The sequence below is a fragment of the Zootoca vivipara genome, chromosome 11 (assembly GCF_963506605.1).
Source record: "Zootoca vivipara chromosome 11, rZooViv1.1, whole genome shotgun sequence".
NCBI lineage: Eukaryota > Metazoa > Chordata > Lepidosauria > Squamata > Lacertidae > Zootoca > Zootoca vivipara.
Window position 1 is genome coordinate 54,051,596 of NC_083286.1, and position 19,636 is coordinate 54,071,231.

At 40.6% G+C, this 19,636-nt stretch overlaps 1 protein-coding gene across 2 annotated transcripts in view; it reads left to right on the forward strand.

Moving 5' to 3' along the window:
• The window catches only part of DYM (dymeclin), a 164,314-nt gene that overhangs the window by 103,151 nt on the left and 41,527 nt on the right, over positions 1-19,636 (forward strand). For both annotated transcript variants that reach the window (XM_035100630.2, XM_035100631.2), the window contains one exon: positions 3,785-3,887. In XM_035100630.2, coding sequence (XP_034956521.1) covers positions 3,785-3,887 — 103 coding nt within the window. The remainder of the gene's footprint in view (positions 1-3,784; positions 3,888-19,636) is intronic.

Below are 19,636 nucleotides of genomic sequence, written 5' to 3' on the forward strand. Positions count from 1 at the left end.
GAGGCTGTTTTGGTCTTTCTGACCAACTTGAATTTTATCAAAGGAGCACAAGGCGAATACCAACAACAGCAAAAATGTCCTGCCATTATAAGCCTCAGACTTCTATAACCTGTTGAGCTGATAACTTGAAACTTGACATACATGAGCTACCTAGTGGGATCTACTACAAATGTGACAAATATTAAATTGATCCAATAAAAAATGCCATATCTCCATTATGTTAGAAAGTACTGAATATTGACACTTTGACCCCTTTTACACCAATTGTTAAGCAAGTTGTATATTTCCTTCCAATTTCAGTGAAAGCTGTTGATGTAGGCTTGTTGAGGACGACAGTCATTCATTGGTTTGGTGAAATTCTGAGCAGCAGTTGGAAAGTTGTTAAGGTGCTCCTGCTCTATTAAAGTATGGAAGCACCTACTGAATAAATAATGCAGGGCGTGTACAGATGCATTTTTGAAGTGAGCATTTTGCCAGGACTACAGTGTTTGCATAGGGAACAGATACTGGATGCCGTGTGCAATGCCTATTCCTTTAGTTATGGAATATGATAGTATAGTACAGTGGTTAAATGAGAATTTGCCAACCTTTTTGGGTGTGTGGACATATTTGTAAACTTGAGAAATTTTCTCAGTGGACAAGACCCCACAATGGTGTATGTGCCACCCCCTCACTGTAACCCCTCACCAAAGTGCCCCCCTACTTTTGTTTGCTCTGTTTCCCAAACCATTGGGAAGACATTAATGCTTCATAAAACAAGGGTTTGTTTTTTTTGCTGGTCCCAGACATTTCACCAACACTGTCTGGATTTGAGCCTGCGAGTGGATGTATTGAGGGTAAGTTGCAAGTAAGCACGATTTGTGACATTGCACAACTTCATTACTGATCATGGGGCATGTCAGCCTTAGCTTCCAATTTCCTGACTTGGTGGAGTGTGAACCAATATAAAAGAGCATCAACCAGCATGTTTTTTTAATCATTGGGTGCATACTTGGTTGAAATACTTTTTTGCTGCATTCTCTTAGCAGTTTTCTGTTCTCATACAGAGCAGCAAATGATCTGAATTGATTGTGGCCGCTGCAGGTGGCTTTTTGTTTAGCTAACCGCCTGCATATTGCTTCAGTGTAAACACTGACCATGGTTAGCTGTTTGAAGGAGGTAAAAAGCTGCACCATGGTTAACTTTGAAAAGAAAAGGAAGAAAGATGGGTGAACCCCTGGCATACTCTGGATCTCCTAACCATGGATAGGTATTGGGAATGTTACGTCTCCGTTGCGCATCTTGGAAGTGTCAGGACGCAAAACAGAAACTGACCAGGTTTTTGCTATGAAGAAAAAACTTCAGCCTTTAATCCTGACTGGTTCAGCTCCTGAAAGTACAATAGTGCATGGTGAGCTTGTAGCCGAGCCAAGGACCATTGCCCTTTGCTGTTTAGCACTCACAGAGAGCCTGCCATGAGAGCTTTTAACGGATCATATCTAAAGCCTTTTAGAGACAATCTCCTGTCTTATCCTGGTGCAGGTGCTCATGTTGCCCTCAAGTTGGAGGTTCAAGCCTCTCTGGGTCTCAAATGTTGCTTAGCATTGACTTAGTAATATTGTGGCTTACTCTTTAATAATTTTATGTTTATAGAACATGTGTTGCAATAACTGTTTCTTGTGACTTTGGGGAGGACATAAGTTATAGTAATTAGATCATTTTACTTTTCTTTAATTGCAAAACATACTGGTTAAGGAATAGCTGCTTATTTATATCTAGAACTCACTATATCTAGAAAATTAATTGCTAGAAAGGCAGACTTCTGTGATCAGTCACTACTGAGTTATATGAAGGATTTGTATAAATGAATAGCCCATAAATTATAATGTCAGTGTTAAGCCCCTGAAATGCTGTGCACATTTCACAATGGTGCATGTGGGAATTGCATTTGTGGTTTGAGGATATTATTAGGCCTGGGGTTTTTTTTTTAATGTTAGATCTTTATTTAAACTACAGTGAACAAAGAACTAAATAAAACATCTCTGTCTTTTGGAGCTATATACATTGTGTTATATAGATCGTAAGAAAGAGAAGCTACAATCTATAAATCAAAAATTAGAGAACAATCTCAGAGCTTCCATTCAAGTCTCTGCGGTATTCAGGAATACTCTAAAGAGTGTGGTTTGATAAAGTGCAGCCTGAGTAAGACTGTGTGCAGAAGTGTGCTGTATTTCTTGGGTGTGTAAGTAGGGTTCATAGTGATGCAAGTGAAACTCTTGGATCCAGTTCGGCATCTTGGAGGGTCTTGTATCAGTGATGGTCAGCAATGCTTTTTACCAGCTTCATTTTATAATCCAACTGCACCCTTTAAACAAACAAACAAACAGACCTAGCCTCTGTCATTCATATTCTAGTCACCTCCAGATTATGCTACTCTAATGCACTGCACATGGAACAGTCTTCTGAAGACAATCCAAAAGCAACAATTGGTTCCAAAAGTGGCAGCCAGAGATCGAAATGGAACCAGTTGGTCAGATTATTTCACACCCATTTTGTACCAGCTTCACTGGTTGCCAATTTGTTTCTGGGCTTAGTTCAAGGTGTAGTTTTTGAACTTTAAAGCCCTAAATGGCCTGGGACCTGGCGAATTGCCTTCCCTCATTTGAGTCTGCTTGACAACTTTGCTTCTCTTATGTGGCCCTGCCTTGGGCCCACCCACCACCTGAAATACGGCAGGTGGGTACCCAAGACAGGGCCTTTTGAGCTGCCGCACCCAGGGTCTGGAACCATCTCCCAAAAGGAGGTCTGACTGGCCCCATCAGTTTTATTCCACTGATTTTTTTGCAGAGCTATCTTCATAGGCTGTTGCTGTGCTCACTTTAGTTTTGAATTGTTTTATTGATGCCTTTTGTGATTATGCTTGTTTATTTTTATTTCTGTTATGAACCACCATGAATATTTTATAGGAAGATGGTATACAATTTTTAAAATAATCAATAACTGGTGACAGTTGCTTGATAGTCTTATCTTAAAGATGACTCAAGGGGTTCTTCCCTGTTTCCTCTGACAAAAAACACTTGCTTTAGATCTTTACATCGTAAATATCATATTCCCACAAAATATAAACATATAAATCTACTTTGAAATAGCATTTTAAATAGCTGTAGTTATGAGCCAGCATTATGTTACATCTACATCAGCTCTTAGTGATTACTTACTTACTCTTTTTGGTTGTCAAAACACAGTCAGTTTTGTGAAATATTTAAAAAATGTTCCATTATGAAAATAAGCCAGTCTGCTACTGAACTCCATTTTAAATTCATAAACTTTTTTGAAAGTTGCCTTTGTACAATACTAGCAGTTCGAAAGCACGTCAAAGTGCAAGTAGATAAATACCCGTATATTCCTGTGTATAAGACGACTGGGCGTATAAGACGACCCCCGACTTTTGAGAAGATTTTACTGGGTTAAAAAGTAGTCTTATATACAGTAGGTACCACTCCGGCGGGAAGGTAAACGGCATTTCCATGCGCTGCTCTGGTTTGCCAGAAGCGGCTTAGTCATGCTGGCCACATGACCCGGAAAAACTGTCTGCGGACAAATGGCTCCCTCGGCCAGTAAAGCGAGATGAGCACTGCAACCCCAGAGTCGTCCGCGACTGGACCTAACGGTCAGGGGTACCTTTACCTTTACCTATGTACAATACAATTTAATAGAGTCACTTCTGAACGGCAATCTTGTTTTATAGAACTCTTTTTAGAAATTGACATTAACATGCAAATATTCTTTTCTTCTTCTTCCCCAGTTTGTTTTCTTTGTTGTCAAAAAAGCACAACAAGGTTTTGGAGCAAGCCACACAATCCTTGAGAAGTTCCCTTGCTTCAGATGACTCTCCGCTTCCAGATTATGTGAGTACCAAACTTAGTGATTAAGGGAACAGGTCAGAATAGCATCTCCTAACCCTGCAGAAGTCTATCAAAGTGTGTGACAACCTGGCAACCACCAACACCAAAGTATAGGAAGCTCTGCTGGTGACATCATGTCTGAAACTCACTGAGAAAAGAAAAAGAAAAATGCACTTGCAAATGGCAAAATAAAAACCACAGCTATTCGTAGCTAAGACATTTACTTTAGTCTGACAGCTTGCAGTTCTTGAACATTTGAGTTTGATTGCTATTATGAGGTGGGGGGAAGGATTTTGGTTGGCTGCCTTTTAGCCCGCATCCATCCACACATAGCAAAAGCAATTTGGAGTAACCTCTTACATAGGAAGATTTTATCTGTTGAACATGGTCAGATAATAGCCACAGGGCCAGCCCTACGGGCAGGCTGGGTGGCGCAGGGCACCACGACGCCGGCCCGCCAGGGGGGCGCCGTGAGCTACGCCCGCCCGCTGGCCGGCCGGTCCGACGGTCCGCCGCGCAGCTGCGCCCACGGCAGCCATGCTGTGCCTGCCCGCCCGCCGCACAGCAGCGCTTGTGGCAACCGTGCTGCGCCCGCCCACCGCGCTGGGAAACGGGGCGGGGGGCGCCGGAGGGATCCGCCCCACCACGGCGCCATGGGCGCTTAAGACGGCCCTGGATAGCCATATTCTGCTTGCCGTTCACTTCCTCTGGATATGCCAAATGTTTGTTGTACAGACCTGCCATTATCAGAATGTTGATGAGAGCTGGAATATTGAGTTAAGAATTTAAATTAAAATCTGTGGAGTCTCCAATTCAAATCTCAGTTCAGCCATAAACTCACAGAGGAGTCCTATGTAAGCCACATTTGTACTAACCCTTTCTTGAAATATGGGGATAATAAAATAAGCATATGTTGCAGGGTTGTATAAAAACCTCTAAGATAACGAAGTTGAAGTACTATATATTTTTAATTTTTAAGATATACATACTTTTTAAAGTATGTATCTCATTATTTAGACATTTTAGATCATTCAGATCACCTAGGGAAATTTTACTCACAACACCAAACCCTACAGAGTAGGGCAGTGTCTCAAAACCCAGTGCCTAAGGTTTCCCTGACATATAAAATATGCTTTGCATGTTTGAATTGTCTGAATTTTTGTTTTATATGCTTTTATGTTGTTTTTAAAATATTGCTGCATCTTTGGTATTAGGTTGTGTTTTAGTATGAATTATATATTTGTTTTGTTGATGGTCGACCACTTAGAATTTTTAAGTGTATTATGCGGTTTATAAAAGTGTTTAAATTAGATAGATAATAAATAGATGCTCAAAGTGGGATATGTAAAAGCAGTTATAAAGCAACCAGGATAAGCCAGAGTCAATTAACATAAAGTAGTGCGATCATCTATATGAAATAGATTATACTATTATTGTGTATTTGTTCACATACATATGCATGTAATTGGTTTTCACTTATTGTCCCTTCAACAATGGTTAATTTGAATTTTTGATGTCAGTTGCCAGGGGTAGGCGAGAAATGGGGGGAAAGCACAGGGCTTCTGCTAACAGGACTCATAAGGTGAATCTGGGTTTCCCAGTCCTATGCAGGCTGCTCTGGAAATAGCTCTCGTTGATGGGTCTTCTGTTTTTATTTACAGTCGTACCTACCTTGGAAGTCGAACGGAATCTGTTCCGGAAGTCCATTCAACTTCCAAAACATTTTGAATCCAAAGCGTGGCTTCTGATTGGCTGCAGGAAGCTCCTGCAGCCAATCAGAAGCCACAGAAGCCCCGTCGGACATTCAGGTTCCAAATAACGTTTGCAAACCAGAACAATCACTTCTGGGTTTGTGGCGTTCAGGAGCCAAAATGTCCGAGTACCAAGGCATTCGGGATCCAAGGTACAACTGTATTTTTAAAAGGTGTATACTACTTTTTCTTTTGGAAAAACTCAAAGGGACTGAGAGCAATATCAGTTAAAAACAGTAAATTTAAAAACAATGCAGCAGCAAATATAATCAAATAAAAAGGCAAAGCCCCTTCAAAACACAATGTCAGTGGAATATCTGTTTTAAGAGGGTTGGGAGGAGGTTAGCCCTCTCATAATACCAGAGGACGCAAGCAACAAAACTGAGTCATACATAGGATTGGATTGTTAGGGTAGGAAAAACTTTAAAAGTTCATGAAGATTTGGTGTCCATTGCTGATTTTTTGGAAGTTTTAAAAAATAGTTATATAGTATACATGCTTTCCAATTGTATAATAGTAATTTTGTTTTCCGCTATTAAGTTTAGCTTGTTGAGTAATTAAGTTATTGAATTCACATACAGTTGTACCTCGGGTTAAGAACTTAATTCGTTCCAGAGGCCCGTTTTTAACCTGAAACTGTTCTTAACCTGAGGTAGCACTTTAGCTAATGGGGCCTCCCACTGCCGCCGTGCTGCCGGAGCACGATTTCTGTTCTCATCCTTAAGCAAAGTTCTTAACCCGAGGTACTATTTCTGGGTTAGCAGAGTCTGTAACCTGAAGTATCTGTAGCCTGAAGCGTCTGTAACTGTAACAAGATTTTTTTTAAAAGGAAAGCCCCTGCAGGTCCTATATATTCCCTGCTTTAAAAGCTGAACATGGCCCATGATCCCCATACCTTCATGGATACCACAAGTGTACACCCCTTGCCTTTTGCCCCACTAAAGAGGTTCCACAACTAGTAAAATGAGCTAGGTCTCACTTAGATCATATGACTGCCCAATAATGGACATGACATGACCATAACATGAGGCTTCTTCTAGGGGGTGCAGAGGTATGTACTCTTGTGTCTGAAAACCCAAAGCTTTATCATGATGTTTCACCCCAATAAAATAGGTTTCATTATTAACTGAGGTGTGAGAAATTTATCCACCTCTCAAACTAAAGTGGACATGTTAAAATGGTGAACAAAGTTAAACAATTTCTCTTAGAATCTGCTTATGATAGATTTCTGACCACAGCTAATTTCCTTCCTGCTAGAGGACTGATTTTGTTCTTATATACTGTGCAAATCTGATTGGCAGGCCCAGAACTCTTGATGTAATTCAGTATCCTCCCCTTGATTAATAATCTAAATAACCTGTTATGTAGTTGCTGGGTGAGATGCTTCTTTCTTTCCCTTTCTTTCTCAGCTAATGCTCCATAAAGGAGTCAAGGAAGGCCCCAGTTTTTATTCATCTTATATTTGTCTATGGTAAATAGAAAGCAGCTGCCAGTTTAAGCATCTAACTCTTGAAAAACTATACCCCCCCAACATCATCTGGAAATAATATAGCTAGTAAAACAAAGCTAAGAAGAAAAAGAAATGTTTGTTTTATGTGGGATGAATGGCTTCAGTTGGGGTCCTTCTAATTTGGCCATTAGGTGGGTTATTAAAAAGTAGTATTATAAAGGTGGTTTCAACAAAAAGATTGTTTTGGTTCTATCTTGTTATTACATTTGATTATAGCCAAAGCAGTAAGTACTATATAAATAGCCCTTCATTTCATTCCCCCTGCAAATAAGCAAAAAACCAGTAATCTTACTGTCTTTATGCATTGGTAGATGCTAAATTACTCCCTTACATTATTTTAGTTCCTTAAAGCAACTTGTGTTTTAGAAGTCATATTTAATTTCCTCTTACATGGTTTGACATGTGCGGTGTGTTTCCGAATGATAGCATAAAAGTATTAGCCATCTTTTAAGCAAACTAACAATACTATAAAAGCATAGATTTCGGGAATGAATGCTCTCCTTTTTGAGTTTACAATTTTCAGTATGCTTAGGTTCTAGACTACATGATACAAACTCTGGTCTGGATTTACCAAGGCCACAGTCCAAGGCACACCTTCCAGAGAGTAAGCCCTGTTGATCCCAGTGGAACATTTGAGTAAAGATGCATGGAATCAGGCTGTAATAGTGGTTTACTTCAGGGTGGAATGGGATTGGTTTGGTGGAAATTCCTAAACATCACAATTTCAAGAGAACATTTTAACAGAATGTAGGCAGTTCTTTTGAGAGCTCAGATACCAAGGGTGTGTAAGGGCCTGTTTTATACTGAGTCTGCACAACTTGTGATCCATCAGGAGAATCTCTTGATTGCTATTCATATATGGTGGCTTATTATGGTGGAGGGGGTTGTCAAGTGCACAGCAACCCATAGTACATAGTCAGATAATCCATTTGGCTTTGCCGATGTGCAGACCTGCCTTGTGCTGTTTTAGACCAATGGTCCATCTAGCCAATATTAACCATTAAACCATTAAATATTGTTAACCATAACTGAGAGGATATTCCTTAAATCTTTTCCTTGGAGTTGATGGGGGTGGCGGTTCAGCCACCTACAAACAGAACATGTGCTCTACACTTAGCTGTGGTGAAACCCTTCCTCATAGTCAAGGAGAAGGCTTGGGCAAAATTTCCTGTTCCCTGTATAGGAGAATTTCTATACCCTACTTTATGCCCCGTTCCAGGACTTTTGAATCTTTGTCCCCTTTGCTGTTGTTGTTTTTTAAAGAAAAAGAAAAAGCATGCTATAGATTGATGCTAAATGATCTGTGCATTGTTAAACAGGTCTACACAGAATTTCACAATTTGCATAATATAACCTGAATGAAATTGAGTCTCTCATTGCGCAGGAAATTCACATCCCTGATAGGTAGTGTGCATAAAAATTACTACAAAGTTTGTCCCAGTATCAATGTATTTTCCTTTTTCTTTTCATGTCTAAATGTGCATTAACACATATCTCATATATAAAGTCTATAGAAGGGTTCTGCTAATTGTTTTGTTTATTTCATCTGACAAATCAGAGGCCAAAATTGTATTGTGGCAACATTTATTCCTGAACTTAGATGTTATTGTGCTTATCTGAGGAAGAGACTCCAAAAAGTCTGAAGCGAGTCCACTTCAGTAGTTTTCCAGGCATGATGTGCAAGCCTCATGCTTTTCTAGATTCTGCTACAAAACAAGGAAGGGAGGCAGACAGCAGCATTCTCTGGTTTGGGGACAACCACATCTCCTTTGCATCTGTTAACAAGATAAAGCATTATCAGTCGCTTTGTCTCGGTGGTATTTTCTAGCAGTCCCATCTTAATTTACCCATGATGTCTCAGCTAAGACTATCCATACGTGACAGTTTGAGACAGTGGTTTTGTGGACTAGACACTATTTGTTCACTAAAAGTGAAACCGGAATGATTTTCATTTTCTCACAGTCTACCAGCTACACAAATAGCTTTAAGTAGCCACTTGTGGTTGAGAAGCAAAGGTTTGGGGTCACTTTTTCTAATATTTTATTGGGTGGAGGGGAGGTTGGATGAGTAATAGCCCACAAGATTTGTGCCTGAATAATAACTCCAGTATTTTCACCTGATTAATAATGTAAGTAATTAAGCACAGTGTATGAGAGGCTTTGCTTCAGAGAGTGCATGTTGCTTGTCTCTTTCCGCTCCAAATAAGAAAAACCAGTTGCAAAGATTCAGTAGGTGTTCAAACTTCATAGAAAATTATACTGTAAATACACAGGCTGTATTTCATTTAGATACCTCATTACATCTTTTTGGTGCATCTTTTTTGACCCTGTGAAAATGAGTGTGGTGGGTTGGGTTAAAGCTGGGGTTTGACCTTGAAGTGCAGAATAGTGTCCCAAGCGCACACAAGTCTCCATTGCAGCACGTATTGCCCCAACCTTGCATCCATTAAAATAGGTTCAAGTGATCAACACAGTTGAATTTGAGGAGTGTTTATTTTATTTTACCTTCATCCTTTTTGTCACAGGTTGAAAATAAGTAGGCAGTCCTCCCGTATAGTCCTCCAGGAAGCATAGGTGTTCCCATTCTGTTACCAGTTTTTGTTTTACATTTTTGCATCTTGCGAACACAGCCTTTCAGAAAATGCTTAAATACTCAGTGTTTCGGTAACCTGGTACCTACTAGCAGAGTTGTCCTATCCTCTTGTGCCAGTCTAATTAGGAACAATGACTATCATCAGGTAGCTTTATGTAGTAGTAGATGCAGGTTTAATGAACTGTACTGGTACTGTGGGGTGTGCCTGTAGATGTACTTGCTTGTTCCAGGCGTCTGACACCTGTAAACCAATGTAGTTTGTGCAGAATTTGCGCAGCCCCCTCTGCTGAGAGAAAGCGCATCCCGTAGATGTCCTGCTGTTCACTCAGTCCATTGCCCACTTCTATATTGTTTGGGGTTATCAGTTTAGGCTTATATTTGTGAGCCACAAATATACAAAGTATTCCCTTGAAATACTGTGAATGGGTTTTGGTGCCTCTTTTCCCACAAATTTATCTCTAACTCTTACACTTCTTAGCAAACATATTTTCTAGCTTCCTACTGCAAGAGTTGTTGAAGAAACTTCCATCCATTACTATATGAACGAACAAAGTAGCATTCACATTTTGAATAGAGAGTTTTGCATCTGCATCTCAAGTTTTGCAAGCTCGTGAAGAATACGCGATTGAGAAGGGTTTTGTTTGCAGCTCCAGCTAGCCATTAGAGCTGGTTGTATTTATTTATCCCTGAGGACAAAATGGCATGTTCTCCCATTCTGAATCATTAGTAGGGCTTCTCCCACACTGATGTCAGTTTCTAGCAATGCTGCTGGCATGAAGCATGTGAACTTCTGCTGTCAGAGGGAGCAGCCTACTTGTGGAATGGGCCTGAAGGGTTGGGTTAAAGAAAGAGAAGTAAAAGAAAAGGATAATGCTGAAAATGTGAAATGTGGAAGAAGAAGTAGAGAAATGCTAGATGGAGATAATACAGGCCTGGCACCAGCAGCCAATGAGGTTGGGCACTGGGTGAGTGCCCTAGGGCTCAGACGCCCCGCTCACAGACCAGACCAGACACTGCTCTCTCACTCACCAACTCGCCGCTAAGTCCTGGGCTGGATGAATTTTTGAAGGGGGGCGGCAAGCTCAGCTGCCATTCCCTGGGTTGCTGTCCACCTCCCTGCCTTGCCTAGACTCTGAGAAAGGGCCAAGGTAGTCCTTCTTCAGAGCCAGGTATTCCGTTCAGAGCCTAGGCGATTGCCTGTTTCACAGCTGCAGTTTCAGTTACAGTGGCTGAAAAGTATTTTTAAACTTGGAATTTTAAAAAACCTTTGAGTTTCTTTTTAAATTCTGTATCTGTGATTGCTCTCCCCCTTTTGCTTCTCAAGGCACGGCCCTGTCCATTTGTGCCCTCCCACTTATTATTGGACTTCAGTTCCCATCATCCCTTGCCATTGATGGTGCTGGCTGGGGCTCTAAAGAATCATGCACACAGACAGCTAATACGTCTCCTACTTTATTAATAACAAATTTATAATGAGGCAATGGCCACAGGGGACCATTTTCCACATTGGCTACTTTTCCAGACAGTGGATTTAAGTGGCATTCTGAATTATACAGCCTGCACAAAGAATTACCATGGCAGATACATCAGTTCTGTTCCTTAACTCTTTTATTTTTATCATGTTATTCAGACATGTTTCAGTGGCTTCATGCTATAATACTGGACACATGGAGCTTCTCTTGTAATGGAAGTATGTTTTCTTTTCTCACATCCCAGCAAAACATGTGTGCTTTTTTGTAATTTTTCTAAGTGTGCAGGAAACACTGCATTTATTTTAATTAATTTACTCCCCATCCCAAGAGATTCAGGCGAGAAACAATATGTTAGTCATAAAACCCCAAGAAAAAATAATTAATCTTACTGTGATCTTGCTTATCATTTTGAATAAAAGTTACCTTTCACTTGCTTGGCTTTGGTGAGTCTTGAGTGGAATTCCTCAGAGAATCGTAGAAATGTAGAGCTGCAAGGGATCCTGAGTTCATACCCTTAGTGTCCCAGCTTGGCATATAGATGGTAAATATAAGAAGGTATTTCTTAAAGCTTGTGATGGCGCGTAGAGGTAGAGGTAATCCCCATTTATATAGAGTTCAGGCATTCCAGCCACACCCAAGTTAGTTACCATTAGTTCACCTTGCTGGCTTCACCCTTAGTTAGCTGGAATGCCTGAACTCTTCTACCATGGCCATTCCTTGGGTAAACACTCCAGAACTTTAGTGTACCAGTATATGAAAAGTATAAGGTACAGCTTCCTTTAGCAGTATAAATAGTATCAGCTGCTAATAATTTCCTATGATGTTGCCAAGTGTCCACATATGTATGTTGAACAGACAAACAGATTAGAAAGGATAGGAACTATTGCAGGAAATTATGAGAAGTCCAAATCTGGTCAGAGCTTTCCCAGGAACAAAAGCCATGTTTGGTGGAACGCATGTTCTAGAGCAGGCATGTCAAACCTGCGGCCCTCCAGATGTTTTGGACTACATTTCCCATCTTCCCCAACCACTGGTCCTGCTAGCTAGGGTCCTGCTAGCTAGAATCTAGAGCTTGCATCTTCAGACTTTATCCTAGTAAGTTTAAAGAAGAGCAGTTCAGTTAATGGAACTCTCTCTCATCTGGAGGATAGACTAAAAGACAAGCAATGCAACAGAGCTCTGCAGACTTGCACCATGTGCTTCAATGTATGAAGAGGAGACTCAAATCGCAGTAAAAGAATGGTTATTTCAGTGTTTCTTTAGCACGCAACAGTAACCAGCCACAGTGGTACATTCTGGCTTCCCCTAATCCAAATACCACACAAGAACTGGCCTGCAAGGTTGGGGAGTGATCACAAAATGGGTTGTGCCTCCATAAGAATGTCTTCCCCTCACACTGTGATAATATTGTTTCTAGAGGAACTAGATTGACTTATAACTTCAAGAACTTAAAACTGGTTTCTAGCATTTTTAACTTTTCTCTTTTCCTTGCATTGGGGTGGGGTAGGCCACACGCTTGCTACTTTTGCCAACATACTCACAGCCTGGGGAAAATAAAAAAGTGGTCATGATCATGAGTTTTTCCAGTTCCCACACTGTTCTTTCTACTTGCTTGTGTATCAGAGTCATAGAGCAACTCATGTTACACGGCCCTGAGGGAGAAAAAAACTTAATTGGATTTTCCTGAAATATGAAGTCCAGTCTCTTTGTGTGTTTTGCATTGTACAGTTCATCTCTCTTTTTCTCTGGGCTCTTTCTTATTACAGTTTGTTAATTAAGGTTCTTCAGAAATCTTAGCCTTGAGTTGTTGCTTTTAACTTTGGAGTTAACAACCATCCCAGACTGACACATATATTTTTTAAGGGTAATTAAGTGGCTCCAGTGTGGGTATGCAAAATGCAGTGTGATGGTTTTCTCTCACATGTACAAAAACCACAGAGCTCAACTCTATTGTCACTTTTAAAAGCATGTCTGCTAAGGTAGGGCAAGGTCTCCACGACATCCCCCATTGTAATTCCTTAGCATTTCATTTATTTTCCCTGTGCAGCAAATTATAAACACCTGAGTTGCCATCAGTATGGCAGACTATGAGTGTCTTTGAACCTCTTAATACTCTTGCACTCCCTGCCCAAACCTTAGATTTCTTCTCATTTTTGTAATTTCTTTCACTTGATGCTATTGCCTTAATGCAGGCATAGGCAAACTCCGGTCCTCCAGCTGTTTTGAGAATACAATTCCCATCATCCCTGACCACTGGTCCTGTTAGCTAGGGATGGTGGGAATTGTAGTTCCAAAACATCTAGACGGCCAGAGTTTGCCTATGCCTGCCTTAGTGTCTTGGATGTCACAGATGGCCTTTGGGTGTAGTGGTTAGAGTGTCAGACTAGGACCTGGAAAGACCAGGGTTCAAATCCTCACTTGGCCATGAAGCTCACTTGGCCATGAAGCCATTCACTTACTCTCAGCCTAGCCTACCTCAGGGTTGCTCTGGGGATTAAATGAGATGGGGGAGAACCATGTACACCACCTTTAGTTCCTTGGAGAAAGAAGTGGAATATGAATGCAATAAATAAATGATTGGGAGCTAGTCACTTGCAAGCTATTTTGTGGCATTGGAGGGCCTGGCATATGTCCAGTACCACAACTCTCTGGCTGCCATTGGCTCAGCTCCTTTGATATGGCAGAAGCGTTTGCAGCATAGGGCAAGGTAGGAAAAAATCTTAGGATCTGAAGTCCAGCACATCTTACATGAAAATAAATAACCTTTCCTGTGGCAGTCTGCCATGACCTTTCAAAGGACACTTTTTGAGTGCACATTAGTTGAATGGTTTGGAATCTTTTGCCGGAAGGAGGTAGGCCATTCTTGCTGCCGACAACTTTTCCATGTTGAAACTCCCTCTCTCACAACTGAGGATGTTTGGGATATATTTAATATGCAAAATTGCTCACAGTTGGACTGGCACCATTATAGATACTGATGACTTTGCTGGACTGCACAGGATCTAAGAAAGGGGGGGGAGCAACTGAAAATCCGGCTCTACAAATAAAGACTGGCACAGTAGGTTGATGTGCTTGAAATTAGATCAGTAAAACCAAGTGAAGAAATGTTGCTTGTGTGTATGATTTGAAAAGTGTTGTGGTTTGTTCAAATTACTGTTGCTTGGGAAATCCTGACTTTATTCAGCATGGATGTGTAAAGTATTAATGGAAAATGTACACAGCTAGACATTAGGAGATGCTCCATGGTTCATATCCATTGCATCAGGTGTCCTCTTCCAGGCTCTTGTGTACAGTAAGTGTTTTATACAAGAACAAATCAGCTGGTGCATAGACATATCTTGAACCCTATTCTTAAAATTTTATTTCACCTTTTACAATTTAATAATGCTAGTGGTCTACATTCGCATCATTACCTGGCTAGTTCAAGTCAATGGCTACATTAAAACATCACAATATACTGTATTGTAGTTTATCAGACAGGAATGAGCTGCAGCGAGACTTGGACTTTTGTGCTCTCATTCTTTCAACGCAGCCACAAGGAGATCAGAAGTTTTCACTTCCATTTTCGATTAACCACAGTTTAGCATGTCATCCTGAACTAAACTCTGATTAGTTTATCCATGGTTTGTTCAGATTGTTTTCAAATATTATTTGTTGTGCTCATTGAGGTGATGGGAGTTGTTGTTATAGTGCCACCTGGAGGGCACTAGGTTGGGGAAGGCTGACTTAGACAAAAATACAGTGGTACCTCGGTTTAAGTACTTAATTGGTTCTGGAAGTCTGTACTTAACCTGAAGCAAACTTAACCTGAAGTGAACTTTCCCATTGAAAGTAATGGAAAGTGGATTAATCCGTTCCAGACGGGTCCGCGGAGTACTCAACCTGAAGCGTACTTAACCCGAGGTATAACTGTAATTGGTTCCGGAAGTCCGTACTTAACCGGAAGCGTACTTAACCTGAGGCAAACTTTCCCATTGAAAGTAATGGAAAGTGGATTAATCCGTTCCAGACGGGTCCGCGGAGTACTCAACCTGAAGCGTACTTAACCCGAGGTATAACTGTAATTGGTTCCGGAAGTCCGTACTTAACCGGAAGCGTACTTAACCTGAGGCAAACTTTCCCATTGAAAGTAATGGAAAGTGGATTAATCCGTTCCAGACGGGTCTGCGGAGTACTTAAACTGAAAGTACTCAAACTGAAGGGTACTTAAACCAAGGTATGACTGTAGAGACTTTACCTTCACAAGTGCAACACATTTTTCCCCAGTGTGTATTTGTGGGAAAGGGTTATTTTTTTGGGGGGGGGTTGGGGACACAGCCAGATTGCATTAGGATAAATACCTGATTCCTTTTCCAAAGTGTCAAATATGGCTATAAAGCAAAGGATGTATCAGAACTGTTCTTATATCCTTCCTTTAGGGGGGTCAAAACATTTTTCCTGCAGTTTATCCAGACTTACCTTCTAACTCTAGACTCAGGAAGTTGAATAGCGACACAAGCTTTTCTGTTTGCCTGAATTTGCATTGAGCTCTTATCCAGAATCCTATGGATAATGAGCTTTAAAAATAAGATGGAATGTCATAAACAACAACATTTAATCTAAAACAATAGTTGTGTGTCCCTGCTATCACAGCTCTCCCAAATCTGCCCCAATTTTCCCTTCCTGTTTGTACCTTCAGCCAGATTATTGAGAGAAGCCTTTAAGGGAAGGGATAAGCTGTGTGTTGGTGTTTTTTTTTTAAGTCCATGTATACACTTAATGACAAATGATAAAACTGAGGGACCGTCCTGAAGATAAGTACTTACGCCTTCATAGCTAGGTATTATATGTTTAAAACTGTGTCATTAATTCAGTTTTGTATCTTGCTCTGTTTGTGTCTCTCCACAATTGCATCCTTAAAATGCTGCATGTCTAAATAATTATTTAATTTTATTTACAACTTGATGCATTTTGAGAGGGGCAAGGATACCCAAAATATTGTGACATTTAAGTAGAAACCAAGACCTATACTGATGTATTGTTAATATAGCCAATTTAAAATGAAGAATTAAAATGATTAAAACTACGGTATTAAGTAGCAAATACTTTGCAGTTTATTGAGCTCTTTAAGTGATGGCCAGATAACATTTCCTTCAAGAAATGCATATATATAGAATACTCCCAGTCCCAATAAGGTTATCGGCCACAATCCATTGCAAAGTTAAGAGTGCTTAAGTCCATTCATATCAGTGGGAATGTGAGTACTTCAGTCTGTGTTGGATTGTGTCCACTGGCTGAGCAATGGTAAGTAGATGATTTTTCTAATTTAATGCATATATAGTATTTTTAGAAGCTGATATTGAAACAGTTTTTGCATGCAACTTAAACACTTTTCACTTCTTTTCTTGTCATTATTACCTTTCTCAAGTTTGATTGAACAATGTTTTGGATGTAACTAACCTGATTGTTCATGGTATTGTTTGTTTGTTTGTTTGTTTTTTATAGCAGAGCAGCTTTCCTATAAACTTCCCAGGCATGAGTCAGGAAAAAAATATTCTTGTTCAGAGAAGTTTTATTCCTAACTAGCTGGCCCTGCCACGCGTTGCTGTGGCTAATCCCTGTGACTCCCCCACCCTGTGCCGATCCATGACGTATCCCGCGCCCTCCCCCCCACCCCCCTTGGCTTATCCCTCCAACCCCCACCTATACTAGGTTTCGGCCTAGTATGTAAACAGGAGCCGAGGTGCTGTTGAGAGGGAAGGTTTTATAGGTTTTATAGGTGCAGTACCAGTGTAGCTGCCGCTAGAGGGCACTGGTTTGCAACCTGGTTCTTTTCCCAGCATGCCCGGCAGGGTCTGCTGTGTGGGTTTTGAGCTTCAAATGCGCTGGGGTGACATCTGTGTAAGCAAATGGTATGTGGACACTTGCTTATTCGCATGTGATGTTGTGTCCAATTTTGAACGCAATCAATCAAGCGGTTTTGGTGTGTGGGGGATACTAACCCACATGCCCAGTTTACATTTTATATATATATATAGCTTGCTGGAAATGGTAAAGCATGAATTAGGAATACTTGAATTTCCCCATCCCCTCTTTCTGGGCCCCAGAACACAACAAACTTTTCAAGGCCTCGACCTCCACACATTTACTTAATAGGAGCTACTTTTGAGTTGACACACATAGGCATGTTCTGCTAGTTTCATAAAATATGCTTTTGCTCCCCAACTTCTCATTTGTTTGTGGCTTGTCTACACTGTTAACGCTGATCATATCTGGCAGAGGAGTGTTAGAATTGCTGATCCTTCTTCAACACATTGAAATAAACATTGTGTACCAAGCACATCAAACATGCACACACACACACACACACACACCAATCCTATTGCTGCTGAGAATTGAACTGGCCTTCAGTGTATTCTGCAGAACCCTGTCTCATATTCTTCCATCTCCACATTGAATTAAGGATTCACATATGATCTTTTTTAAAATGCAGTTGTAATTCAGCTTTTTAAAAATGGTTGAAAATTGAGATTGCCCGGGGAGAAGTAGAACTCCATCAAGTCATATTGAATTATTTCTCTTCTGCAGCACTAATCACTCAAAAATCTTTTAAGTACATATTTAAGTTTGGATAGTCTTTTTCTTCTTCTTCAGTGCAGCCCTCCTGTCCTGCATTAGTTGAACTTGCTCTGGCAGCTGGTGTGTATATAAATCCTTGTAGCCACTAGACAGGCATAGGCAACCTTGGCTCTCCAGATGTTTTGGAACTATAACTCCCATGATCCCTGACCACTGGCCCTGTTAGCTATGGATCATGGGAGTTGTAGTTCCAGAACATCTGGAGAGCCAAGGTTGCCTATGCCTGCACCAAGAGCTTTTGAAGTGGGTGCTGCCAAACCTTAATGGGGTCTGCAAACCTGCCACAACCATTGCCATCACCGCCATCTTGCTGTTTCGTGTATGGTGGTGTCTAGATATATACACATATCCATATGCTTCGCATCCCAAGGCCTCTTCAAACATTGGCTTCCACGCAATTGGTTTTAGAATCGTCCCCATGTGGAAAATAATGATGTTGGAATTGAAAATCTACATGGATTTCCCAGGGAAGGTTTCTAATAGGCGATGGCAGGAATTCAGCATCCTGCTCATAGTTCGTTCCTGGAACAATGTGTGTGTGTGTGTGTGTGTCTACTTACAATGTAATGTTTTCCAGGTGTATTCCTTCATGGGAACCATTCCCAAAGCAGTTGTGAAGAGGAATATATTGTGTCAGAATTAGTTCTCACTCCTCAGTTTCCTTGACACTTTTTGCCTGTTGAAACATGATACCTGCAGTTGGATGCAGAAATGCCACTGAATGCCAGCTGCTGGAAAGCAACTGCAGTGTAGGAGTATTGCCATTTTGTCCCTCTTCTGGACCTTCCATAGACACTTGGTTGGCCACTAGGGGGCTGGGCAAGATGAACCTTTGGTCTGATCCAGCAGGGCTAGTCTAAGGTTCCTTTGATGAGTTGTTTTTATGTGGTCATTGTAAATAAAATGAGTATGTGGCAGTATTGTCCAAAGGCACTGGCTGGTGGACACTAGTCCTTACTCTTCTAGACTAATCTCATTTTTGAAGTGGATAGAATTTGTTATAGAATTAAAATGTGTTAATCAGAAAGAGTGTGTGTTGATGGTCCACTAAAATTAATACAGATCCTTAAAGGGGGCAGGTCTTACTCATAGCTGCAAAACAAATGGGTTCAAAGGGGATGATGGTTATTTTAATGTCCTGTCTTTAAGGCAATTCAGTGTGGTCTGGAAGCATTATGTACGTGTGTCAACAAATCAGTTACATACGCACAACGGAGCTCTTATCACTGAAAAGTTGGCTTTGGACCTGAGTGCAGCTTTCTGCGCACTTCCTTTTTCTTCTTTCCTCCCCCACATCAGTTTTATTGGAAGATTTTAGTTTCTTGTTAAAAATGCAGGAAATTCTGGAAATTCTTGGAAACTTCCCAGAATTACTGCAAACAAAATACATATGCTTCTCTAGTATTAACCCAAAATAAAGGAAACTATCTTATACTTACTAACTGGACCAAGTTTCCTTAGAAGTTGAACAGAATGTCACAATTTTTTAAATTATATGCACTACTAAATGAAGTTGGGCGAGAAATTGAACTGTGGATGTGAACCATTAGTCTTGCTGCTCTGGAAAAAGTAGTTTAAGAATACAGTATCTGGATGTGATTTCTGATAGCTGTAGCACATTTTTTCCCCGGGTTAAAATTGTAAGCACACGTCACTCTTTTATGCTTTCAAAAAGTAAAGGTGTGTGTAAGAATTACAAGCTGTCATAGAAGCCAACATTTTGCCCTCTCTGTTTCTTGCTATGTGAGTGCCTATTCTGAGTTTGCCCTTTGATTTGATAAGGCGAAAACAATTAATTCTGAAGAAATA